We start from the raw sequence: 26,421 nt of genomic DNA, 5'->3' as shown, positions 1-26,421 counted from the left end.
GCGGGCTCTTGTCTCCTTCGTCTCCGTGGCTTTAAGACGCATTTGTTCTCATGACCCCACGATGCTGTTATGAGGCTCACATGAGATAATGGCCCCAAAGGGCTTTGCCAACCTTCCAGGACTATAGAATTGTCCACTGCGATTGTTCTGGTCATCACTGCTGTCACTGTTCTCATGCTCAGACTGTCAACTCCACAAGCTCAACATTGTTTCTCCTGTGGCACAGCTGAGCAGAGCACCAATGATCACTGAGTTTCCCCCAGACCTCTTGAGAAAATTATAGGATGTACGAGGCAGGTAGCAGAAAAATGAGATGTTCAGGTCTCCAAGGAAATGTAGGGAGATAGAGTGGTTTTGTGTAGAGTGGATCTGGAATCAGAAAGACCTGGGCTGAAATTTCTATTCACACACTCGCTAGCCATGTGACCCTGGATAATTTATTTAACGCCATTTTGCTTTAGGTTTATCAATGTAGGGGGTGGGGTGGACTTCATGGCTTCTAATATCCTTCCCCCTAACACCACATCCATGGTCCTGTGAAGTGTTACACTTCATTACTCCCTTAACACGAGTGAAATTCTTCAATTAACTTATGATGGAATTGTAGAGTGACAGCCATTGGTTTGCTGAAGGATCAATCTTTAACAAACAGTGCACTTTGTAGGGTGTCAAATGAGACAAGAGGAGTGCTGTCACTTGGGAGATTAATCCTCTACAGTTCAGGCAAGAGTTTCCTGTGGGAGAAGAACCCAGTTCTTGAGAGAGAATCATTGCTCTCTCCTCCCCATACCCATTGGCCATGATAGTTGCTCAGTGGAGCTACTCACCCAGTGGGACATGATGGGCCCAGCAGAGTGAGCTGTCCAGCAGGGACACTATTCCCAGGGGAGGGAGGCACCATAGGTCCCTGAAAGGTGCCAGCCCTCCCCTCCACATCTAGCATGGGCTGTAAGGTGTCTGGGTCACATCCTCCCATGCCACCTCCATATTCCCATCATTCTTATTTCACCAACCAGTCCTTCTTCCTTGGCCAGGATCATGCTGAGTATAGCAAATTCCTCATTTGCTTCATCTATCTTTTAAAAGCAAATAGAGAGCTATAAATCTCCATTCAGAGAGCAGGGAACCATACACAGGATGTGTCTTCACTGGGGCAGGAGGAAGGACTTAGCCTGTGATTTCCCTGATGTGCCAAGGTGAGCAAACTCCCTCCAGTGATGCAGATCAGCGTCACACCAGCATCGATACTCTTAGTGGCCTAGAGCTCTTAGGGGTTAAGTGCCTTGCCCATGATCACACATCCAGTGAATGTAGATGATAAACATGTGTATAAGAATATAGACTAAAGAAATAGGTGACCCTCAAAAGTAGGAAGGAGCCTGCAAGAGAGAGGTCAGCCAGGAGACTCAGAAGAAAAGGGAGCTCAGTGGTGTTAACTGCTGAAGAGAATCCAAGGAGGGTCAGGACTAAGTGGGGAAAGTGTCATGGGAGGAAGGAGTTAGAGGTTGTTGGTGACCTTGAAGTCAACAGCTTCTGTGCAGAGTTAAGTTTTCTCTAGGAACAAGTCATTTGCATTATGTGCAGTTTTCCCCCTGCCAAAGGGGAAGCCAACTGATCTCTTTCTTCACTTGTTAGTTAATGGGCAGGCCAACCCCCCAGGGAGAGTGAGGCGCTAATGAGGCTGGGATCTCAGGTCTCAGTTCTAGATGGGGCTAATGGGCTATGGCCAAAATCGAACCCCTTACTTCTGCTGTTCATCATTGGTCTGGAAGTTCCCATGAGTGTTCCCAGCTGTGCGTGACAGAGCAGCTCCCAGCACACACACACACACCAACAGTGGTGGTGGCCTTGGAATAGGAAGACTTGGTGAGAATCCCAGCCGTGCCAATGGGCACGTTGGCACAGCCTACCTGTGTGACCTTGGGCAGGTTGCTTGACGTCCCCCATGAGGTGGACCCAGTGGCTTTTGTGGCCCTTTTTGCTCTTAGATCTTGATTCCATTCATTTCTGCCCAGCTTTGGGCCTCCCAAGCCCTGCTGGGTCCACATGGTTCAGGTCTGTCCTGGCTAGACCTGGCATTTAAGAAGACTCCCTCTCTTCTCTCCTACCATATTTCACTGCTCCTCATTCATCCTACACGCTGAAGAGAAAGTGGCAACCAGCCAGGTGAACAGGTGTGTGGAGTGAAACACAGGCTGAGGCTTTGGGATCATTGGTGACAAAGGCTTGTTTGTTCCTAGCCCTGGTTCATGGCAGACATTAGGAATCAGCCAGAATTTCAAGATGGTGCCTTCTAGGGCCTGTGGAGGGCAGTGCTTCCTGGCTCTCAATGGCCCTAAGAGCCTTGTCCCCAGAAACCAACCAAGGACAGGTGTTGCTGCCTGGAGGATGTTATAGTTTCTATCCTGGGACAGGCTGAGATTCTGTAGTTCATGGCATCTGGGGCTAGTGTTGCCTTTGCCATTGCCCTCAAGACTCAGGGAGGATCCCAGATCCTTGGTGCACTCTCATCCGGAAGCCCTGCAGCTCCGAGACCCCAGAGTCCTGGCCTATGGACTGCTGGGGCCCACGCTCAGGTGCTGAGCTTTTCCATACTTAGTGGGGCTAGTCCTTGGTTGACAGCCCCCTGTTGGCTCATGCTCAAGGTCTTTGCAGCTATGGAGAACATAAGAAATATTTGGACACGGAGAGAGGGAGAAAGTCTGGCTCTGTCAGCATTCTTGCCCTTACGGATCTCTCAGCCTAGTAGAGGCCAACTCAGACATACTGGAACATTGAACACAATGAGGATGTTTAACAGGAAAAGAAGATTCAGGGCAACAGAACTATTTTAATGTATTTGAGGGCTGCCATGGTGAAAGGGGATGGGACCTATCTTGGTTGGCAGCATGGGGTGGTGAATAGCAAGCTGGCCTTGGCTCTGCCTTTTGGCATAAATGGCTGTGTGATCCCAACCTCAGCACTCTAGGAGCCTCTGAAAGACTGGAGGTGGTAGAGGAGGAGTTGGCCTGTGTTGAGAGCTGGAGTTTTCTCATTTGGGAGTGCCTCATTCCAAAGAAATGACAGGTGCAGACCCTGAACCTGTCCTGTTGGTACCCAGGGAGCAGAACCATGAGCCATGGGGGCAGATTTAGTCCCAGTTTCACAATAAACTCCCTTCTGTCCAAACTCGCCCAATGGGAAATGGTTGCCTGGGAAGGTCGTGGGCTCCCTACTTGGAGGTCTTCATGCAGAGGTTGGATTACAATTTGTTGGAATGTTAGAGTGGGAATTCTTTCATGTCTGGGTTGGACTCAGTGCTGCTGATGTCCCTTCCCACTCTCAAATTCTGTGACTCTTTTAAATGCATTTAAGTGAGCCAGCCACGGTGCTGGGGGAGGCTGAAGGGGGTCAAGGGAGGCTGCCTGGAGGTGGCAGCAAGGGATGGGGGTTCAGGTGAAAAGAGAGCAAACACAGACACAGCTGTCTTTGTAATCCCAGGGTCACCTGTCTACCACCAGCAGTTATAGGGCATTTTAAGCTTTGCAAAGTGCTTTACATAGGATATTTCCTTTTATTCTCATAACATCTACCTGGGAGGTGGGTGTTCTTATTACCTCCATTTTATAGATGGGGAAATTGAGGCAAAGAGAAGTCAAATGACTTGTCCAGAGTCAGACAGTTAGTAAATGTCTGAGGCTGGATTCAAACTCAGGTCTTCTTCATGCCAAGGAATTAGAGGAGAACCTGGGGGGAGGGTTGAATCTGACAGAGCAAAACACATACTTTAAGGATGCTGCTTCTAGTGCTTTCTGAGTCTGTGGAAAAATGGCTAGTCCTCTGCAGTGACAGGGAATGTAGGGAGAGGGAGAGTCTGGGGTAAAGATAATGCTGATCAGCACCTACAAGTAAGTTGTAGGTTCTGGAGAAAAGAGAGCACCCTTCTGGATAGGATGGTCAGGGGAGGCATCCTGGAAGAACTGGCATCTGACTTGGGCCTTGAAGAGTAGGCAGCATGTCATTTGGTGAGGTGGGGGGTTACTGGGGAGATATTCTAGGGCTGGGGGTCAGAGATGGGAATCTATCTCCCATGTTTCAAAGCTGGGGTAAGTTCAGTTTTACTAGAGTCATGAGGATGGGGAAGGGAGTGCTGGGAGAGAAGTCTGGAAAGGTTCAGGAGTGTGGGCTTGGTCCCGTGGGCCAGTGCCTTTCACAGCATGGGCACTGATTGTCATGGAATAAGCCATTGGGAGCCACTGACGTGATTAGTGCAGGGAGTGAAGCCATCATAACTGGCATGAGGAAGATGGCTCTGTCAGCTTGGGACATGGGGGACCCAATGGAGGGTATTCAGATTGCATCAGGTTCACAGACTGAAAGCCAAACTCAATTCCTTTAACTCAATCTGCTTTGTATGGATTGACAATGATGGGGCCACTGTCCCACAGCATGTCACTGTCTAACAAACAAGGTGGCTACCTCCCCCTCATCTTTCACATCCAACCCCTTCTCTCCACACATCAAGCCATTCCTCACTTCAGGGCCTGATCACCTCTTACCTGGACTGCTGTGATAGGCCTCCCTGTCTCCTTTCTCTCCTCTTTCCAACTCACCCTTCAAACAGTCACCAAACTGATATTTCTGAAGCTCAGGTCTGACCATGTCATTCCCCTGCTCAAGAAACTCCAGTGGCTCCCTATTACCCTGAAGATTAAAAGCCCCTCACAGCCTGACTCCCACTGACCTTTCTAGCTTATTACCTATTATTCTCCTTAATGCCCCGTGCAATACAGACATACAGCACTCCATCATCCTATCTCAGGGTCCAGACACACAGTGCTCCATCATCTTATCTCATGGTCCAGACACACAGTGCTCCATCATCCTATTTCAGGGTCCAGACACACAGTGCTCCATCATCCTATCTCAGGGTCCAGACACACAGTGCCCTATCATCCTATCTGTGCCTTTGCACTGGTTGCCCCCTTACCTGGAATACTCACCCTCCTCTCTTTGGCTTGTTCAAATCTCTAGTTTTGTTCTAAGGTCAAATTTAAATGCCACCTTCTGCACAAAGTCTTTGCTGATCCTCCGAGCAGTCAGTCACTCCTCTGTCCACCACCACCATGAAACGACTTTATATTTAGCTTATCTCTATTTAGCTTATCTCTACCTGTAGACACTTCCATGTATATGTGCATCTTCACTTACATGTCAACATTGTTTTCCCTGATAGCCTGTGATCTCCTGGAAGGCAGGGACTGTTTCCTTTTTGTCTTTGAAGTTACCACCGCCTGGCAACCAGTGGGCACTTAGCAAATGTTGATTGCCAACAAATGAATGAGTGTTTCTAGGCAGTTTAAGAACTGTGAAAATCAGAGTGACCTTGGCACCCTCTTCTGCTACTTTGGGCCCCATTGTTGGGGCAGAGCTAGATTTTGATGCTGGCTTCTCTGGTTCCCAAATCCAGCACTCTTTCCTGGGTACATCACAGTTCTCCTTGATGAGAGATGGATGGATATGCAGGCCCAGGGTCTCATGTTTCCCTTCAACACATCTTACAGTTTGGCTTTCTGGCCTGTTTATGATTGACAGGCATCTTATCTAGCCAAGGAGAGGGGACACTGAGCTTGTCCTAGACTTCCCTCTTTCCTCCTCAGGCAGAGGGGGCAGTGCTTCCTAGGGGCTCCAGGAAGGATGCAGCTCCGCTTTGGTTTTTGGACAGTTGGGGTCATAGCAGAGTTGTTTCTGCCCCTCTTCCCTCACCTCCCTTGCAATGAGAGCAATCTTTTTACATTGTCTGTGTTTGAATGCTGTGGTCAAGGTACCAGAAAACCACCAAACTGAGAACATGGGCAAGGGAAGTACTGTGAGTTGGAGTACAGAACATTTGCTCCCCTCTTTGGCATCCCAAACGACCCTTTTCAGAAACAATAGAAACATATAAATGGTCTTAATGTACCTCACCATAGCAGTGAAATAGAAGACATCTGATAATGAGCACACTCCCTTCTGAGGCAGATGACCATGACCATACCATCACTATCTAGGAGCAGCACAGTAGGATTCAGTCTTTCAATCAATTAATATGGGCTTATTCGTGTGCATGTTGGCTCTGCCGTTGGAGTGTGACCTCCTTCAGGGCAGGTTCTTGCTTTTGCCTATGTCTATATTCCTGGTGCTTAGCTCAGTGTCTGGCACATAATAGGGCCTTGATAAATGTTTGGTGACTTGACTTGATTAGCTCTCTGCTAAGCCATTATCGATGATCTGGATAAAGGCATTAATGTCATTCTTGTTGCATTTGTAGATGACACCAATCTAGGAGGGGCCACTAATGCAGTGTATGACCGAGTCAGGATCCAGAGGGACAGAGACAGGCTAGGACACTTAATCAGATGACATTCAATAGGTATAAATGTAACCTCTTGGGTTAGACAAATCTAGTTCACAAATAACTGACAAGAGAAGCGTGGCCAGACAGCAGCTCCCCTGAAAATGATTGAGCCATGTTGGTGGATTGGGAGCCAAAGTGAGTGAGGCAGCAGGAAAAGATGGCAGTCCCAAAGGGAATGGCTTGTAGGCAGAGAGGCCGAGGGCCTCAACCTAGGGAGGTGCTAGGTCCTCTCTCCTTGTGGTCAGACCCATCTGGAAGCCCCCTGTTGAGGATTAGCAGGAGGACATGGACAAGAATCCTATAGGCTGAGAAAATTTGGATGAGCTGTGATCTGGATTTGTGGTGGGAGACCCTGGTTCTATCAGAAGAATCAATTTAGAATCCCAGAATCCCAAGATGTTGGAGCTGGGAAGGACAGAGGATGCTAGAGTATCAGGGACTCTAGCACATAGAGTGGCAGAGATAGGAGGGACTTTAGAATATTAAGCAGAGAATATCAGAACCAAGAGGGGCCTTAGAACAGACAGCAGAGAACATCATAGTGGGAAGAGGCTTTCAGTATCATCCATTTCAACCTTCTTATTTTATAGTTGGCTAATCAGGATTAAGGAGGTCAGTGACTTTCCCAAAGTCATTCAGGTAATGATTTAAAAAGAAATCAAATGTCATTGTTTTGATGAACTATATTCGTATACACATAAAACATGTTATTTTTTAAAATATCCTTCCTGTCTCCCCCCTCCCCACCTCCAACCTAAGGGGCTGTACCTGCCCTAACACTAGCAATCCATTCTTGCTGCTTTCCCCAGAGGCCTGCTAGGAAGGTAATCCCTGGCTGAGGAATCTCGGCTTTCCTCGGGGGTGTCCTCTCCAATGCACCCCCTTATTTCCTGTGCCCAGGATAGGCCCAAGCTCTGCGGCTACCCCATGGGTCTCCCCTGGGGTCCAGTTCCACTTCTCCAACTGCCTGCTGAACATCTCAGGAGGGACGTCAGTCCCAGGAGCATCTCAAATGCAGCCTGGCCCAGACAGGAGTCATAGTCTTTCTTCCTTAAATTATTCTGAACTTAACAAAGAACAAGGAAAGGTGAACATTTCCATGTATTTAGCAGAACACAAAAGGAGAATTGCATATGAAATGGGCAATTTCTCTCAGGTACTACTTGCTTTTTTGTTTTAAAGTCTGTCCTGAATTCATCCCATTACTTCTGCCTGTTCTGCCCATCCCTGTTTCCTTTGGACATCCTTCTTAACTCCTCCTTGCACCTTTTAAAAGGTTTCGTGGCTGTCCTCTTTTTTTTTCTTCTTTATTTTTTGGCCTCACCAATGTTTGCACATTGTTACCTCTCCCCCCCCCCCCCCCCGTCCCAGCCATCTTCACCCCCAACTAAAAACAGCAAAACAAACCCTCGTATAAAATGTGCAAAGTTACGCAAAAGCACTGCACGCAGTGGCCACAGCTAGGAGTGTGTCCATGCCTCTGTCGGGGGAAGGGAACATGCTTCCTCCTCGGTCCTCCAGAGGCTTCTTGTTAGTCACTGCTTTGACCAGGGAACTCACTCTCTTCTGAACTTTCTGCTGAGACTCCACCGTCCTTCAATGCCCCGGGGTCGGTAGCCTTGGAGTGCCCAAGGAGTCATCACTGTTCTTGGTTCTGCAGGTTTGATCAGTTGCCATATCTTGATGTTTTTGCCTTCATGATGTGTCTCATAATTGTCCTCTTCCCTCTGCTCTGTAGCTGGTGCCGAGGTTGGGCTCTTCTCGGCTGGACTATTGCCTCGGTCTCCTAATTGACCTCCTAGCTCTAGACTGTCCCCCTCCTCCAATCAGTTAACAAGCATTTACTGAGTACCTGTCACGTGTCAGGCAGGGATTGTGAGATGAGCTGGCTCCACGCAATCTCGGACCACACTGTCCCCTCCCTCAACAAGCTTCCTCTTCTCCCCATTTCCCCTTGTTGGCCTCTAAAGCCCTTTGCCATCTGGCACCTTCCTACTCTTACCAAGGTTTTTATATATTTCTCTTCTCCATGCACGCTGTGGACCAGCCCCGTTGACCTCCTTGCTAATCCTCCCTGACCACACTGCTTTTCTGGTCTCAAGGCCTTTGCACTGGCCATTCCCTATGCCAGAAGTGCCCTCCCTCCTCTCCTCAGCCTCTGGGAATCATTGATTTCTTTCAAGACTCAGCTTGAGGGCTGCTTCCCACAGGAATCCTCTCCTGGACCCTCATCTGCTAATCTCCTCCTTCTCCAAATTGCCCAGCAGCATATTTTTTTCCTATGTTCCTTATATGCTTATCTAAGGACATGTCATCTGCCTTATTTGAGTGTGGACTCTGTGAGGGCAGAGGCTTTCACTTTTATCTTTGTACATCCAGTGGCTGGCACACAATAGGTGTTTAATAAATGCTTGTTGGTGGAATGATTGAGGGACAAGTCCTATTGCTAAGCCTGTTCCTCACACAAGACATCCCATCTCCTGAATCTTGGCTCTGCCCACCTTCTCCATGACTGGAACTCATTCCTAGAACTCTCCTCATCTCCCTCCAGCTTCCCTGGCTTCCTTCAAGTTCCAGCTCCAACCTCACCTTCCACAGGCAGCCTTTCCTGGTCCCTTAATGAGAGCCTTCCCTCTGCTGGCTGTCCCCAATTCGTTTGGTCTAGAGCCTGTTTCCACATAGTTGTTTGCGTGTTATGTCTCTCAGTTAGCCTGAGCCGGCTCCTTGGGAGCAGGGAATTGTCCCCTTCACCTCTCTCTATCCCCAGTGTTTAGCACACAGCAGCTGGGCACACAGCAGGGACTTAAGTGATCATTGACTCGTTTTGTACTTGGATGGTTTCCAGCAGAGTGGGTCTGTGAGGTGTATTTCTTGGGCAGCCCCTGCAGATGATAACTGGCTGAGTGGCCCATATTTGAGCAGGAGGAGGAAAGCCTACTATACCGGCTCGGGTAAATAGGAAAGTGCATTCCATGACCCGGAGCTCTCTCTGAAATGGAGATCCATCCTCTGGATACAATAGCCTGCCAGCATCACTGTATGTATGGCTGCCAGACCTGGACCATTTGAGGTGCTGAATGACCAAAATTGAGGCTTGAACAAAGGGCAGTGGCTTGGGAGGCTCCAGATCGTCACCAGTGACAAATGATGCAGGAGGAATGGTGTGAAGGGAGTCAGCAGAGAGAAGTCTGTTGAGAAAAAGACTGGTGATGGAGTGCAAGTGAGGATTGTGGGTTGTGCCCCACTGGTATCCACACGGTGTCCTGAGGTCAAAGGGCAGGCCCCAGCAGGTTGGGTAAGCCCCCAAAGAGATTCCATGGCAAAACTTCTGCAATGGTCACCTAGGCTATGAGGGTGTAGGCAGGCTTGGGCTGCATCCTTGCTGGGAGATCCCATATTGATAGGATCACAACTCCAGTAAGTGGATTCCATTAGTGCAGAATCCACTAAATCTCTGAGATATATCTTAAAATGCACTTTTCCTAAATATAAAGTTTTATTTAAATTCCCAGCAAATGGATATTATCTCTTCCAGTGATGCCAGTCTGTTCTCCCAAAAGATTCTGCCAATTTGCAATTCCATCAGCAATGTATATGTTTCTCAACACAACCCCCACTGGCATTGACTTTTGTCGTTTTTGTTTATCTTTGCCAATCTCATGCATGTGTGGCAGTACTTCAGAGCTACATTCATTTTCAGTTCTTTGTGTAAACAAAAATTAATACATTTTTTCAAACAATGGCTTATAATTTATGAATGCTATTTTGTAAATTGTCTATGTCTAGTGACTTTAGAGAATAGGTGCTATGATTGTATCTGTTTTAAAAAATATACTTTAACTGTCAAATTTTGGATATATTTGTTCCAGATATTTCTCCTAATCTGTTGTGTTTTGTTTTTATCTTGGTTATATTGTTTTTAAATGGAAAATAATTTTTATTTGTATGTCATTGAATCCATCTACCTTGTCCTTTTAAAACTTTTTTCTATTTGTTCAGTAGATAAAATTTTATTTCCCTTCTGCAGTTGAGATAAATCTGTTCCCTTTTCTTCTAACTTTATATGGTTCATTTTTTAAAAGTATGAATGTGACTCAGCTGGAATTTATTATGGAATTTGGGGAAGTTACCATTCTTGGAATTTTCCTCTGCTGCCTTATTGATGCATGGAGGGGACCCTGTGGGCCAGTGGACTCCCAGCTTTGGCCAATCTTTCCAGGTTGGAAAGACACCTGGTATAGCCTGGCCATGGACTATGTGGTTGTCTGTGAGGGATAGCCCAGGTGGAGAGGTTAATCATTGGGATGTTGGGCACCAGGGGGACAATATTTCAGAAATCTGTCTTCTAGAATGACAGTGTGCTGTCGTACAGAGAAAACTGACCTTGGAGTCAAGAAGCCCTGAGCTCACGTCATACCTCTGATGCTTCTTTACTGTGTGACTCTGAGCCTGTTTCCTCATGGCTAAAATGGAAATATAATATCTAGATATGCTTAATCCCGAGAGCTGCTATAAGATTCCAATGAGATAGTGGGATAAACCTCTTTGGAAACTTGAGCGTCCTATAAATGTCAGATAAATGCTAATAATAACTATTTCTTTTCCCTTTGCCATGGTTTTTTTCTTTTTAATCTCTTTATTGATATCTTTTGTTTTTCTATCACCTTCCTTTCTGAAAATATTCCTTCACCTTCCTGTCCCTAGTGAGACATCCCTTGTAGCAAAGATTTAAAAAGAGAAAAAAGGCAGTTGAACAAAATCAATGAGCATATCAATCATATGTAAAAGGACATGCATTATTCCACACTCTTAGCCCCCCCACCTCTGCAAGTTGAGGGGGGAGGAGCATTTTCTCAATTCTTCTCCAAGGAGTTAATGTTCATGGAGAAGAGTTTGTCGATTTATTTCCCAGCCTCTCCATCCCTCCCTCTCCAATATTTGTTATAAAATCAGAGTCACAAAATCTCAGAACTTACAGGAACCTCAGAGGAAACTTAATTAGAATCCCTCTAAGCAGACCCGCCCCATGGCCAATGAGCTTTTCTGGTGGGGCATGTAGGTCACTGGACTTGAAGTCAGGAGGATCTGAGTTCAGATCCCACCTCAAACACTTCCTGGCTGCATGGCCCTAGGCAAATCACTCAGCCTCTGTTTGCCTCAGTTTCCTCCTTGGTAATTTGTGGGCTTGGACTCCCAAAGTCCCTTCTAGCCCTAAATGCATGATCTCTGGGTACTGGGGTCTGCAGCTTCCTGAGGCAGCCCCCCCCCCATACTTGCAGCTAACCCCACCCCTAGACTGCTGTCTAACTAGCTCAGATCTCCTTAATGTCTACAAGGATTCAGTCATGGAAGGCCACACTTACCTTTCCTAAAATCTGGGTGAATCAGCTTTCCTACCATTTGCCACTCCAGTTACCCCATCAAAAAATTAGATACAGTTCTTCTGGAATGATCTATTCTTGCTGAAGCCATCCTGGTTCTTTATAATTCTTTCTTTTTCTCAGTTTTACAAACCATCTTTTATATATTATGTTGTAAAAATTTTCCAGGATGAGAAGTCAAGCAAATTACTCTCTCTGTCCTTATTTTGGAAATTAGAACATTCACCTTTCTCTGGTCCTTGGGGGGCCCTTGTTCCATTCTCCAAGGTCTCTCAAAGGGCCCTGAGAACTTATTCAGCTGTCACATCTGCCCATTTGTTCAGTATCATTGGTCGTGGTTCACCTGGGCAGAGGACAGACTCTCGGAGGGTAGCTTGGTTTCCTCTTACTGTCTTCTCGCTCATCCCAGGTTTAAATTTGAGACTTATCATCTCAGATAACGAGGGGGCTCAACTAGAAATCCACACAAATCAGGAAGGGGTGGGGGTGGGGAGCTGCATCTCTTGAACCCTGGGTTCATCTTAACTGGTTTACAATATATTAGGTTAATAGGGAAACAAAAAGGAACGGGATGGGAGAGGAAAGGAAATAAAAATGAGAGTAGATTCAAGAAATGAAAAGGAAGGTGGGAGGGAGAAAAACTAAATGCTTGAAAATTTTTTAAAAATTCAATTAAAATTTAGAAGGATCGGACACTTCCCAGACCTCATCATTTTTACCTCCAGTAATCCACAATTTCTCCTTGATGGTAAAAAAGTAAGGTCCAGAGTAGATCACTTCCCCTTTTTGGTTCTGTCATCTTATTTTGAAGGATAAACTTATGAAGAGGAGTCAAGAAATTGTTACTTGCTGTGGATTTGGTGAGAAAGAGATTTGGCAAATATCTGGAACATCAAGGTCCTTCCTCACTATTATATAACATTCCCTCATTTCTTGTGTTCCTCAAAACTCTCATCTAGTTCTTCTTTCTGTCCAGGTGGTCTGTAGCTCACTTGATAACAATATCATTTGGGCTTCACCAAGATTCTCCAGGGCAGCTAGGTGGTGCAGTGGATAGCACACCAGTCCTAAAGTCAGGAGGACCTGAGTTCAAATGTGGCCTCAGAACAAACCTTGACACTTACCAGCTGTATGACCCTGGGCAAGTCATTTAATCCCAATTGCCTAAAAATGTCAAAAAAAGAGAGATTTTCTTGCCCCCACCGCCCTCCCTCTTTGGTTGTTAGATATTCTCTCAGGGTGGATGATCTCATTACACAACATTCCTTCATAAGTAAGTAATGAATTCCTCCTCTGGTTTTTGCTTTCAATTTTAGAAATAGAGCCTTGGTTTCTGCTACTGACACCTTTATTTTCATTTTTATGCTTGAATTTTCTGCACTTTTGTCCAAGAAGAGATAGTCTGGAGGAAACCCACTTGTCACTGTGCTTTACTGTTGGCTAGGACGAGTCTGCCTTCATCAGGACTTTTATTTGGAGTCCAGAGGGGCCGGCTGTTCCCATACTTTGTGTCCGCTATGGGGTGTGCACATATTGCTGAGCATGGAGTGGCAGCCTGTTTGGACTGATTGATTGGATGGTGGGTTAGAAGGTGGGGTGAGAACAATTAATGGAAATCCGGGACTCAGACTTCAGAATTGATTTGTGCTTGGCGTGTATTGACTGGGTGGTTACAGTGTCAACCCCAAAGAGTGTGGCTTGGCATTCCGAAAGAGAGGTACTTGAAGTGTGCATGTGTGTGTGCGTGTAAGCATGTGTGCATGTGCATTATGGGCATGTGGGTGCACACATGTGTGCATGCGTGTGTATGCATTTGTGTATGTGTGTGTGCATGCACATATATAGGGGATAAAGGGAGTTTAAGGCAAAGGACCCTGGATTAGGCGGTAGAGAACCCGGCTTCAGATCTGGGCTCTGCTGGCAACTTAATCTGTGCCTTTGAGTTAAAGTTCTTTTTCTCTCTTTGGACCTCAGTTTCCTCATCTCTAAAATGTCAGCACAGTACTAGAAGGGTATGTGAGTTCCCTTCTGGCTCTGCATCTTTGGGTCCTGCAGCTGTCTAGGACTCAGGCCCCTAAAACAAGGTCACTTGTTCCATGAACTGTAAGCTCTTTGAGGGCAGGGATTGTCTTTTCTTTGCCTTTGAATTTTTAACCCTAGCACACGTGGTAGCTGGCACCTAGCAGGTGCTTAATAAATGTTCACTGATCGGTTGTTCCAAAAATTAACTGCAGCTTTCTGTTTCTTTTTTCTGCCGTCCCATGTCCCATGTCCCGTGGGGCCATTGTCTTTGCTCTGGAGGGTCCTTCTAACAGGTCAGAAAGGGCCTGGTAGGAGAGTGGAGGCCAGGGAGTGGCTGGGGGTTGTGGGTTCCATTTTTACTTACAGTTAGACGTCTTTTGAGCTCTACAGAGTGCTTTTCCTACCATAAGCCTGGGAGAGAGGGAGAACACAAGGCCCATTATTGTATAGGTGGGGACAGGCTCAGATATGTTGGTGAAGGTCACACAGTTGGCCAGTGTCATTGCCTTGACTTGGAGTCTGGATCTGGGTTCAAAGCCCTAGAATGGAATTACTAGCCCTGTGACCCTGGGTGAGGTTTCCAACTCCCTGCAGTTAGCAATATTGTTCTATGTACCAAGCACTGTAATAGGCACCTGAGAATACAAAGACTAAGATGAACCAGCCCCTGCCCTAACGAGCTTCAATTCCATCAGGAGATGGAATCAGCCCAGATCAGCACCTCTGGAGGTTTAAGGAGCACGTGGTGATGTGGGGCAGAGGATGGGGGAGTTATTGTAGCTGGGGGATACAGGCCAGGAAGGGAAGTTTCTTTATGATTAAAATGAAAGATTTAGATCATGGATATGTGCAGTAACCCCAGCTCAGAATCCTAAGATTCCATACAGTTTTAGCTTCAGAGTGCTACCAGCTTGTGTCCCCTCGAAGACGTAAGTACAGAAAAGGAAGCAGGTGCAAGGTGCTGGGATATTTTGAAAAATTGTCAGTCCCCCAACCGTCACCCCACAACTCTCATAAAGCATTTCAGAAATCAGGCTTAAAGTGGAACCACTTTAGCACAAAGAGTTGGTCTGAGGTTTAAATTCGTGCTAAGGTGTACATGACTAACAGTTATTTATCAATGTGCCAGGCATTGGAGATATTGCATCAGAAAGCATATAATCCCTGCCTTCAAGGAGCTTACATTTGTGTGTGTGTGTGTGTGTGTGTGTGTTGGGGGGGAAGTGGTCGGGTAAATAGGTACATTGTGATTTTGAGAGGAATGAAATGGGAAACTGCTTATCAGCTGCTTACTATGTGCCGAGCGCGACAGCTAGTGCTGGGAATACTGAGAGGAAGGTGAGGCTGATGCCTGGGGGCTGGGGGAGCAGTCGGGATATCTAAGGCAGCACCCAGCTGTACCCCAGGCTCTTCCAGGAGGGGGCAGAGGCAGCTGGCCATAGGCACCTAAATGAAGAGTGGGCGGAAGGACCCTGGGGGCAGGTGCACAAAGGGAGGTGAGGCACCGGGAGAAGCAGGTCTTAGCTCTGGCTTGAGCTGTCCAAGTATGCAGCTCCTGAGAGGAGAGTGTTCTGTCTGCTCTGGTCCCGTCTTATTGTCATTTAATAATTAATAAAATGCTAGCTGGACAGTTCGCAAAAGCAACAAATGAAAAATAAAAGCCCGAGCTTCTGGATAAATTAATAATCACAGTATTTTTTTTTCCCACCAGCTGTGCTCTATTTGAAGGGGGGCTGGAAAGGTGGGGGGAGGGTGTGTGGGCAGGCAGGGACTGTTCTTTCCGAAAGATGGCCCTAAATATGACATTGACAGGGCAGGGGAAGGACAGATTTGACTTCAGTTCAACCCAACAAACCTTTGATAAAAACCTACTGTGTGCAAGGCCCTGTGCCAGGCACTAGGGAGGCAAAGAGGAGATAGTAATCTAGTCAGTGCCCTCAAGGAGCTTACAGTCTAGTGGAGCTGCCTGGCTAAGACTTGGATCCCTTCAATTTCAGTTTACGGTAAGGATCACTTGAATTCCCAAGCAGCCTCCTTCTGACCTAGATGATTGGGACCCAATCTCCCTGTCCTGGCATTGGCTGTTTGCTGAAATTTGGTGGGTGGGTGAATGGCTGTTTTCTGTCTGCTGTCATAAATCTGTCGAAGCAGCTGAAGAGTGGTCCAGCCTCTTGGATCAATGGCGGGAAGTTGACTATTGCCTTTGATCGCTTCTGAGATGAAACATTTATGTATCAGTTTGAAACATTTTGCTCATTTAATGATGAATTTGGCAAATATCAACAGAGGCACCTATTTCCTTAGGAAAAAGATGGTAGAGAATACCGTGAATCTGTTACTTATGGCTTGAAAAAATTCTAAGTCATTCCAATTCCATCTTCTTTCTATTTAATTCAAACTAAACAAATTGAGATATCTCACTGACAGCTTAGAGTCCACAGGGTCTTTCTGTGGGTTCACATGCAGGGAGAGGAGGAGGAGAATTCGGCAGGGGCCTCTCAAGCCTATTGATTTCTAACAGAGGCAAACATGCAATGGTTTAAGGGCCCTAACCTACAGAACCAGGGCACGGAAATAGGCAGAAATGTGCCCCACCTCGGAACTAATAAATAAACCATCCCAGGGAGAACTGAGAAGATGAAAGGGCGGCTCTAGGGAACCAGAGCACTGGGCCAGGAGTGAGGAAGACCTGAATCTAAATACAGCTTCAGACAGACTAGCTGTGGGATCCTGGGCAAGTCACCTCTGTCTGCCTCAGTTTTCTCATCTGAAAAATAGGAATCATAAAAGCACCTACCTCCCGCGCTTGTTGTGAGGATTGAATGGGAGAACAGCTGTAGAGTGCTTAACACAATGACTGGCACATTGTTAGGGCTGTATAAATGTTAAGGAAGATGATGATGAAAGGCACGCATACTCATATGAAATGAAGGAGAGAGTGAAAAGAACATTCACTGGTTGTGGTCAGGAGCTCCGGGTTCGAGTCCTGTCTCTGACCCTTACTAATCAATCAACTGGCCATTCAGCATTTATTAATCACCTGGCACGGTGCTAGCAGCTGGGTATACAAAGGCAAAAGCTGAACCAGCTGGGTTCAGTAGCTGACCCTTACTTACCTCATCTGTGTAATGGAGATAATTCTTGTATGGTGACTCAGAATATGACAGCACTATTATTCCTTGTGTGAGCTTGGGCAAGCCAGTTTCAATTTGCCTTAATAAGCATTTATTATTGTATATATTATAATAAGCATTTAATATTATATTATATATATTATGTATTTATAATAAGCATTTATTAAGTGCCTACTATATGCCGGATCCAGTGCTAGATACTGGGACATGAAGATAGTCTGCAGCCCTTTCCCAGTGTTACTCTGCCTTGGGGGAGAGCTGATTAGCCTGAGCTGGGCTCCCTGTGGAGTCCCTTGTGTTTCCTCCCATCTTCTGATGGGAAGGTCTTCCTACCAGGAGGAAAGACCATCTCACTCTCTTCTGAGTGCTCGTTGGCCCCAGGGATTCCTTTCATTATTGAGAAGAATCAGGGCAGGCAGCGAAACAGGGAAGCAGCCAGGCTGTGGCTTCCTCCCTGGAGATTCAGCGACCTTCTTCTCTAATTGTTTCCTCCTCAGGTGAGCAGGATTTCCCTTCAGCTTCCTTGGCCTGTAGATTCCCAGGACCAGTGTCTCCTTCTGTTCCATCTGCCAAGCGGATCCCTCCCATGAGCCACCAAGTCCAGTGGGGTCAGGTGTACGGCACAGATAAGTCAGCGATGGAAATTCCACGGGAGAGAATGAGGGGAGCCTGTGTGACTTCTTCTGGGTGTGGGTAAGAACTCTGTCTGTCTCTTGGTTCAGTTCTGGGGGGGAAGCAAAGGCCTTCAGGAGGCTGGCTGCCAAGAATTCTGTAATGGTGAAGAATGTTAGAGTCTGGGGCAAAGGAAGAAGAGGAGGAAGAAGATGACCTGATGGGCATAATAAAAAGCTCATGTTTCTGCAGTGCTTTGAGGTTTAGAAAGCATTTTACTAGTGTCCAAGGCTGTTAGCAGTATGATGAGGAGTTTTCAGTGAAGTGGGTGGGGCATCCAGTACAAACAGCTGGAGGTGGAGAATGAAGAGTGACCCCCTAGAGAGTAAATGGCCCATCCTTGGCCACACAGCAGGAAGCTCGAGCACAGTTAGAATGCAAGCCTTATGAGGGCAGGAACTGATTGATTTTTGCCTTTGCTTGGCACATAGCAGGCACTGAATAAATGCTCATTAAGTGGTGGATTGATTTAAGTGTCAAGATGGGATTTAAATATCCCTCGAAAGAGAGATTGAGAAGCAGCATGGTCCAGTGGAGAGCTGGACTTTGATTCAGGAAAACCTGAGTTCAAATCCTGCCTCAGACCCTTCCTATCTGTGTGACTGTGGGCAAGTCACTGAAATTTACTGGGCTTAAGTTCCTCATCTGTGAAATGAGGAGTAAAATAGGTGGAACAGCAGATAGAGTGCTGGACCTGGCACTTCTTAGGAAGACCTGGGTTTGAATCCTGCCTCAGACCCTCACTAGCTGTTGCTTAGCCTTGATCAGTTTCAGTTTCCTCATCTTTTGGATTCTGAAACATCCCTCACCTTGTCTCCATTCACACCATAACCACCCTAGTTCAAGCCTTCGTTGGCTCTGGTTGGGATTATTCTAACAGTCACCTGACTGCTTCTCTGCCTGCAGGGTCTGCCTTCAAGCACAGACCTGGCCGTGTCACTCCTCTGCTCAAATCCTCAAATGAGACACCTCTGTAAAACATTTGGCACAGTGCCTGGTACATATTAGGTGCCTAATAAGTGCTTATTCTGCCCTGCTCAAGACATTTTAGTGACTTTCTATTGCCTCTAGGATAACATGCAGACTTTTCCATTGGGCATTTAAATTTCTTCATGGTCTGTCTCCAGATTGAGAGAAATTAATATTATGCTATTATATTAATAACTATTAATTTGTTATCCACCCTTTTCTTCCTATTTTTGTTAAGACCCCACTCTCAGAATTTCCATTCATCACAAGATGATTTTTCTGGGCTGATTTCACGTTATCACCCCTCCCATGTGCTGTAGCCGTCTCCCATTCATCCCCAGCTGCTTCTGACTGTCCTGACTTTACCACCTTGTCTTAGCTGACTTCTCACTCTATAACATCCCTCTCCCTTTCAGCCCCCTTCTCCCATTGGCAAATCTTTCCTGGAACCCCCATTTTGGGAGGGGCCCCAACCCATCATTCTTCATTTCTTTTTGCTTCTGACTTTCCAGACTTTCCCACCATTCTGATTTGTGGGTACCTTCTGCCCTCTCTTTTTTTTATGTATTGTCTTTCCCCATTAGAATGCCACATACTTGGGGAAGAGACTATCTTTCTTCTTGCCTTCATCAGCACTTAGCATAGTGCCTGGCATATAGTGAGAGCATAATAAGTGCACGTTGACTTGCTGACTTTGATGCCCACAGAAGGCAAAGAATGCAAATGAGAAAGTGTAATTCAGCGATGGCAAACAGTGGTGATTACAAGGATCCGCCTGTCATCGTTGAGGATGGGTTGTGCCAGCATAACCTCATTTCCTTTTCAGAAAGGATTATTAAACTAGCTGCTGAGAGAATGTTTCAATGGAACCTATTTGGATATTAGCAAAGCTTTTGGTAAAATATCTCCTGATATTCTTGCGGAGAAGATTGAGAGATATGAATTAGGAGAGAATACAGTTGAAGTAATTTAGACCTGGCTGGATGACCCAACTCAAAGAATAATTGTGGATGACTCCATGTCAATGGAAAAGAGTGCCCCAGAGTTCTGTGCCTCATCCTGTGCTATTTAATATTCAGTGAATGACTTAGAGAAACACACAGATTGAATGTCTGTTCATCAAATGTGCCAATGACACCAATCTGGGAGGAGGAGCTAAGATATCAGATGACAGAGTCAGGATTCAAAAGGGTCTTGACAGACTTTAGCATTAGGATGAATTGGATAAGATGACATTCAATAGAAAGAAAAGCAAAGTCTTGCAGGTAGGCACAAAACTCAATTCCATCAATATCAGATTGGGGAGGCCTGGATAGAGACCAGTTGTTCAGAAAAAGGATGAGTCAGCAGTGTGATGTAGGTGCCAAGTAAGCTAATGCCATATTGACCTGTGGTAATTCAAGAATAGGGGCCGTGGCTTTCAAGAATAGGGACAGGATGGTCCCCTCTCCTCTGCCCTCATCAGGCCTCAGCTGGAGTATTGCATTCAGTTCTGAGTACCATAGTTTAAGAAAGGCATTGATAAGTTAGAGAGTGCTCAGAGGAGGGCAATCAGGATAGTAAAGGGCCTTGGTCCAGGCTATATGGGGATTGGCTGAAAGAACTAGAGATACATTGAGCTTGGAGAACTGTTACTGTAGAGGGCACCCTATTCTCTCCCATCCTCAGGCTCACAATCTAGAAGATGTCCTGGATTCTTCATTCTCCTTCACCTTGCCCCCCATCCAATATGGTGCCAAGGCATCTCTTGTCCATTTCACCCCCCCCATAGTATCTCTGTCAATTTCATCACTGTAGCATCTCTTGTCCATTTCACCTCCCCAGCATCTCTGTGAATTCCCATCTTCCATTCAGCCACCAAACTGCTTTTCCTAAAATACCAGTCCAACCGTGTCACTCTCCTACCGGGTAAACTCCAAGGGCTCTCTATTGTCTCTGGGAGGAAATATAAAGTGCTCTACTTTGGCATTCAAAGCCCTTCCTAAAGCTGCTACCTTTCCAGGCTTCTTACACCTTACTCCTGGACTTTGAGTCTTTGAACCAGTGACAATGGCCTCCTGGCTGTGCCATGAAGAAGATGCCCCATATCTTAGCTCTGGGTGTTTCCTCTGGCTGTCCTCCATGCCTGGAAGTCCCTCCCTCCCACTCTCTGCCTCCTGGCTTCCCTGGCTTCCTTCAAGTCCCCACTAAAATTTCTTCTTCTACAGGAAGTTTCCCCCAATCCCCCTTAATTCCAGTGCCTTCTCTTTGCTGATTATTTCTTATTTATTCTGTACATAGTTGGTTATTTGTGGTGTCCTCCATTAGTTTGTGAGCTTCTAAGGAAAGGGACTATCTTTTGCCTTTCTTTGTATGCCTAGTGCTGTGCACAGTGCCTGGCACATATTAGGTACTTAATAATGTTTGTTGACTGACTGCCTGAGGCATGCTGGCTATCTTTGAATATGTAAAGGCCTGCCATACGAGGAAGGATTGGGCTTGTTCTGATTGGCCCCAAAGGATAGGATCAGGAGCAGTGGAGGAAGGTACAAAGAAGTCTATGTTGGTTGGCTGGAGGTTAGGGGAAACTCCCTAAGAATTAGAGACATCCTCAAGTGAGCAGGACTGCCTGGGAAGGTGCTGGGCTCTTCCTCCTTGAAGATCTACAAGATGGGAATGGACAGCTATTTGCTGGTATGTGCTAGTAGGAATTTCTTTCAAATGGTCAATAAGGTCCCTTTCAACTCTCATGTTATGTGAATCTGTAAAATGATGATAATAATATTTGTATTACCCACCACAGAGGACTGTCCCGAGGATAAAATGGAAAAAAAAACCACATGGATAGCAGTTAGTTCATCTTAAAGCACCATATAAACTGTCAGTCATTATTTTTGTTATGAATTTGTATGGAATTTCCCTTCCAAGGAGATTTGGAGCTATGGGATAATATAGCTAGAGTCTAGGGACCATCCCTGGCTGGGAGAAGAAGATACCTAGCTAAAAATAGAAAGCAAAGAAGGAAAGGAAGTCTCTGGAAAAGGTCAAGCAGCCCATTAGCTGGTACAACAGATAATATGTGATCTGCAGCCTTCGGGACACGGGCACCGTGGACAGCACCTTTAGGCTGATGGCAGGCTGATATGTCCCTGTTTATTCTTGGAAACAGGGAGTTTCCTCTCAAGAAGGATGAGCCCAAAATGATGTTTTCAAGGCATATCCCTTCTACCCTTTGCAGGAGAATAATCCCTGGTGTGATGGGTGGTTGTGGGGCTCCCAGGAACATGGAGGGAGAAGACATTCTCTTCTGGGCTTGGCTAGGTACTGTCAGAGTGGGTATAATACTGATGATGATGGCAGCTGCCATTTCAAGATTATGAAATGCTTTTCTAATCAATCCCATTAGTTAGAGATAGTGGGGTATAGGAGATCTGAAGACGCTTGCTCCAAATCCTACCTTTAGCATGTCTTCTTGGGTGAGTCACTTTCATTCTCTGGGCCTCAGTTTTTCCATCCATAGAATGAGGAAGTTTGACCTGTCCAGTAGTTTTAAAGTAAAATTGTACATTTGTCCAAGAGGCAGCCCAGAGCCGGAAGGCCTGGAATCTCCTTAGATCCTGGTACTAGCAATGAGACCCCAGCAAGTCATTTCCTTTCTGAGCCAGAGTTTCCTTAATTGTAAAATGAGGATAATCATTCCCTACTGACCTACCTCAGGGGGATGTTGTTAGGATTGGTAACAGGACCCTGAGAGGTTCAAGTGAGATATGAGGAAGCAGGTGGTGAGAAGGTCAGATCCAGATTTGAAAGCTGTGACCATGGGCAAGTCTCTTAATGACTGGGAGCCCTAGCTTTCTCATCTGCAAAATGGGGATAATATAGCACCCTCTTCATGGGGTTATCATGAATTCCAAATGAAATAGTATAAAGAGCTTTATGATTGTTAACTATGATTATGATTATGGTTGTTATTAGATTTGGGAGGGGACAGGATGTAGTGAGAAGATGAGGATTTGCAAAGGCAGGGAGACCAGGCAAGCAGTGAATCATTTCTGTCTTTGTGTCTTAGTTCCTGCATCTGTTTGAGAGAGTAGGAATCAATGATCTCAAAGATGCCTTCCAGCTCTATGGTCTGATGATTGAGTGACATACCAGCTGGAGTTAGGAACTCTGCAGAGCTCTATGAGGCAGGCTGCATGCCACTGAGTGTTTACAGAGAACATCTCAAGCTGGGATAATCCTGGGGAAAGGGCAGCGTGGCTCCTTCCTAACTAGCAGTCTAGGTGGGAAGACAAGATTCCCACCCATGACATGATAAAGGAACAATTAAGCAGAATTGGCTGGTACAGATGCTGAGGACTCTGGGAAATCAGAAAGGGGAGGGGGGATCCTTGGACCAAATCCATCAAGATACATTTCTTAAGCACCTACTATGTGCCCGGCACTGTACTAGGTGCTAGAGATGCAAATTCTAAAGTGAGACAGACCTTCCCCCAAAGGGCTTACATTCTGTCAGGTAAGCCCGCATGAGTACTCATATAAGCAGATATAATGTGTGTGTGTGTGTGTGTGTGTATGTGTGTGTATACATGTTATATACATATATGTATATACATATACATATACATAGATGTATAAGTAGAGATCATTTGGTGGGGGAAGACACTGACAACTTGGGAGGAGTTGTAGAAGTAATGGAAGGATTCATGGAGTGAGTAAAACTTGAGCTGGCCAGGGCTTAGGAAAGCAGAGAGAGGCAGCAAGGGCAACCCCCTTGGCCCCTCGGGGAGAACAGAGGGGAAAACCTGGGTGGTTTAATTTCAGTTTCACAGGTTGCATTGTATGACCTATGTGTTCTGTGTTCTAAGTGCAGCTGGACATTCTATGTTCTACGGTGCTTTTAAACATGGACATCTCGGTTCTATGCACTAAGGTCTCCCCAAGCTCTGATGTTCTAGGTTCTGTGCTGTCAGTTCCAGACCAGCCCTGATACTCTCTCTTTCGAAGTCCCTCCCAGTTTGAACATTCTGCATTCTCTATTCTAGTTTCCTTCCAACCTTGATCATTTGTCAGCCCATGACTCAGTGAAGGGTTTGAGTTATACCTTATGAGCATGGAAATCCTTCTGGATTTGCCTCTGGAGTAGTGAATGTCCTAACTCCATTATCCCAGATTTCATAAATGTGTGTGTGTGTGTGTGTGTGTGTGTGTGTGTGTATGTGTGTGTGTGCGCACACGCTTGAGTGTCCCTCCCTCATCTACAGCTAATCTCTCTTTCCCATTAGAAATGGGCTTCATGACACAATTCCTCCCCTGGTGGCCATCCTTCTGATGGTCCAAACTCATCCAAACATCCTCACTGTCTTGGTCACAGCACTCTATGGTCATGGCCTTCAAGAACCTCTGTCTTCATAAAAGACACCAGGAAAGGATTTCTTATGCCCACATGTTACAAAAATTTAAAAAGTCTTTGCCTAAAACTGTGGTCCTTTTGGTAGATTTTGGAGAGTTAAAAAAATTGAAATCATTAGGCCTAACAATAGGAAAAAGGGTTTGACAGAAGTAATATCCTGGTCTGCTTTTCTAAAACAGAGTTTAGGGATGGGGGACAGGCAGGCTTGCCAGCGTGGGTTCCTGTGTTCTCAAACATTGGCCCATGGCTTCAGAGCAAGGCTGGTTTTAATTTCCTCCTAGCAGACAGGAGCGCCTGTCTTTGTGGTTTCATTTCCTGCTGGGTTTTTCATTTATGCCTCCTTCTGGGGAGGGTTCAACGTATTTTGACAGGGCTTTAATGGGATGGAGCGTCCTAACCTCATCTTGTTCTCCTTCCAGATACCTCATCATCTCCCTTGTCAGTCTCATGCGTCAGCAGCCAGCCTGCAGCATTCGCCATGGTTTTTGGTGAGTTTTTCCACAGCCCTGGACAAGACGAGGAACTGGTTAACCTGAACGTTGGGGGCTTCAGGCAGTCTGTTGGCCAGAGCACCCTCCTACGTTTTCCTCATACCAGACTAGGGCGCTTACTCACCTGCCACTCCGAGGAGGCCATCCTGGAGCTCTGTGATGACTACAGTGTGGCTGAGAAGGAGTATTACTTTGACCGAAACCCCTCCTTGTTCCGCTACGTCTTGAATTTTTACTATACGGGCAAGCTTCACGTCATGGAGGAGCTCTGCGTGTTCTCCTTCTGCCAGGAGATTGAGTACTGGGGCATTAATGAGCTCTTCCTCGACTCCTGCTGCAGTAACTGGTACCAGGAACGAAAAGATGATAATCCCACCAAGGACTGGGACCAGAAGAGCAACGACGTGAGTACGGACTCTTCCTCGAAGAGTCGTCCATCTTTGAGAAGGAGCTGGAGAAGTTCGACATGATGCGCTTTGGCAACCTCAGGAAGAAGATCTGGATCAGGATGGAAAACCCTGCCTCTTGTTTGTCAGCCAAGCTCATAGCCATCTCTTCCTTAAGCGTCGTGCTGGCGTCCATTGTGGCGATGTGTGTCCACAGCATGGCGGAGTTCCAGAAAACAGAGGATGGGGTAGAAAACCCCATTTTGGAGGCGGTGGAAATCACATGCATCGTCTGGTTCACTGGTGAATTAGTGATAAGGCTGGTGGCTGCCCCTTGTCAAAAGAAGTTCTGGAAGAGCCCGCTAAACATCATTGACTTTGTCTCCATCATCCCTTTCTACGCCACATTGGCTGTGGACACCAAAGATGAGGACAGCGAAGACATTGAGAATGTAGGGAAGGTGGTTCAGATCCTGAGGCTCATGAGAATATTTCGTATCCTGAAGCTGGCCCGGCATTCGGTTGGGCTCCGGTCTCTTGGGGCCACATTGAGACACAGCTATCATGAGGTTGGGCTGCTCCTCCTCTTCCTGTCAGTGGGAATTTCCATCTTTTCTGTGCTTGTCTACTCTGTGGAAAAAGATGATGCTCAGTCGGGGCTTACCAGCATCCCTATCTGCTGGTGGTGGGCTACCATCAGCATGACCACTGTGGGCTATGGAGACACCCATCCTGTCACGTTGGCAGGAAAACTCTTGGGGAGCACCTGTATCATCTGTGGGATCCTGGTGGTGGCCCTTCCCATCACCATTATTTTCAACAAGTTTTCCAAGTATTATCAGAAACAGAAGGATGTTGATGCGGACCATGGCAGTGATGAGCCAGCCGAGGGCTGCAACGAGCTACCATACTTCAACATTAGGGATATTTATGCTAAGCGAGTACATTCCTTTATCTCTAGCCTTTCTTCTGCAGGGATTGTAGTGAGTGAGCAAGACTCCACAGATGCATCTAGTATTGATGAGGCTGAGGACATTTATGACACTGTATCCTTAGAGAATGACACAATGAAGTGATGCATTCTGGAGACATCAGCTGCCTATGGGGGATTCAGGAGGCTGGGTTTGAGTTATGGCTCTGCCATTTGCTAGCTGTGTGACCTTGGGCAAGTCACTTGCTTTCTAGGAGCCTCAGTTTCCCTCTTTGTCAAGGTGGGAGAGTTAGGTTCAGTCTCTGAGATCACTTCCAGCTTTGACAACCTGGGACCCCTGGGACTCTGGTGAGAGGCTTTCATGTTGGTTTTGTTGGGGTCCTGCTGCCATTCTTCCAACATTTAGCCACTCTGACCTTCTAGCCTTTGGCACATTGGTTCAGATCACTAATTCTCAGGGTGAACCTTTTGGCCACGGTTAGACAATCATTGCTCGTAATTCATAGCTCAGGCTTTATTTTTTTCTCAAGGAGGCTGAAGAAGATGCCTGATTCAGCAATTTATTTTTTACATAGCGTCCTTGATGCAGTTTGAGACAAGGGAGGAAGCAGTTCTAAATGCCGCATTGATACCCGCAACCAGCGCACAGGGGACATCCTTCCTCATG

General features: G+C 46.3%; 1 protein-coding gene across 1 annotated transcript in view; it reads left to right on the top strand.

Annotated features, from left to right (window-relative positions):
- Positions 1-26,421, top strand: part of KCNS3 (potassium voltage-gated channel modifier subfamily S member 3) — a 46,965-nt gene that overhangs the window by 20,366 nt on the left and 178 nt on the right. Inside the window, 3 exon segments of the mRNA XM_078149222.1 lie at positions 17,411-17,606; positions 24,366-24,857; positions 24,860-26,421. The exon segment at positions 24,860-26,421 is cut by the window's right edge and continues 178 nt beyond it. Coding sequence (XP_078005348.1) covers positions 24,425-24,857; positions 24,860-25,899 — 1,473 coding nt within the window. The 5' untranslated portion in view covers positions 17,411-17,606; positions 24,366-24,424 and the 3' untranslated portion in view covers positions 25,900-26,421.

Source organism: Phascolarctos cinereus, unplaced genomic scaffold (assembly GCF_003287225.1).
Source record: "Phascolarctos cinereus isolate Bilbo 61053 unplaced genomic scaffold, phaCin_HiC Scaffold_2;HRSCAF=192, whole genome shotgun sequence".
Classification (NCBI taxonomy): Eukaryota; Metazoa; Chordata; class Mammalia; order Diprotodontia; family Phascolarctidae; genus Phascolarctos; species Phascolarctos cinereus.
Note: the sequence above shows the minus strand (reverse complement) of the source record. Positions and strands in the feature narration are given on the sequence as shown.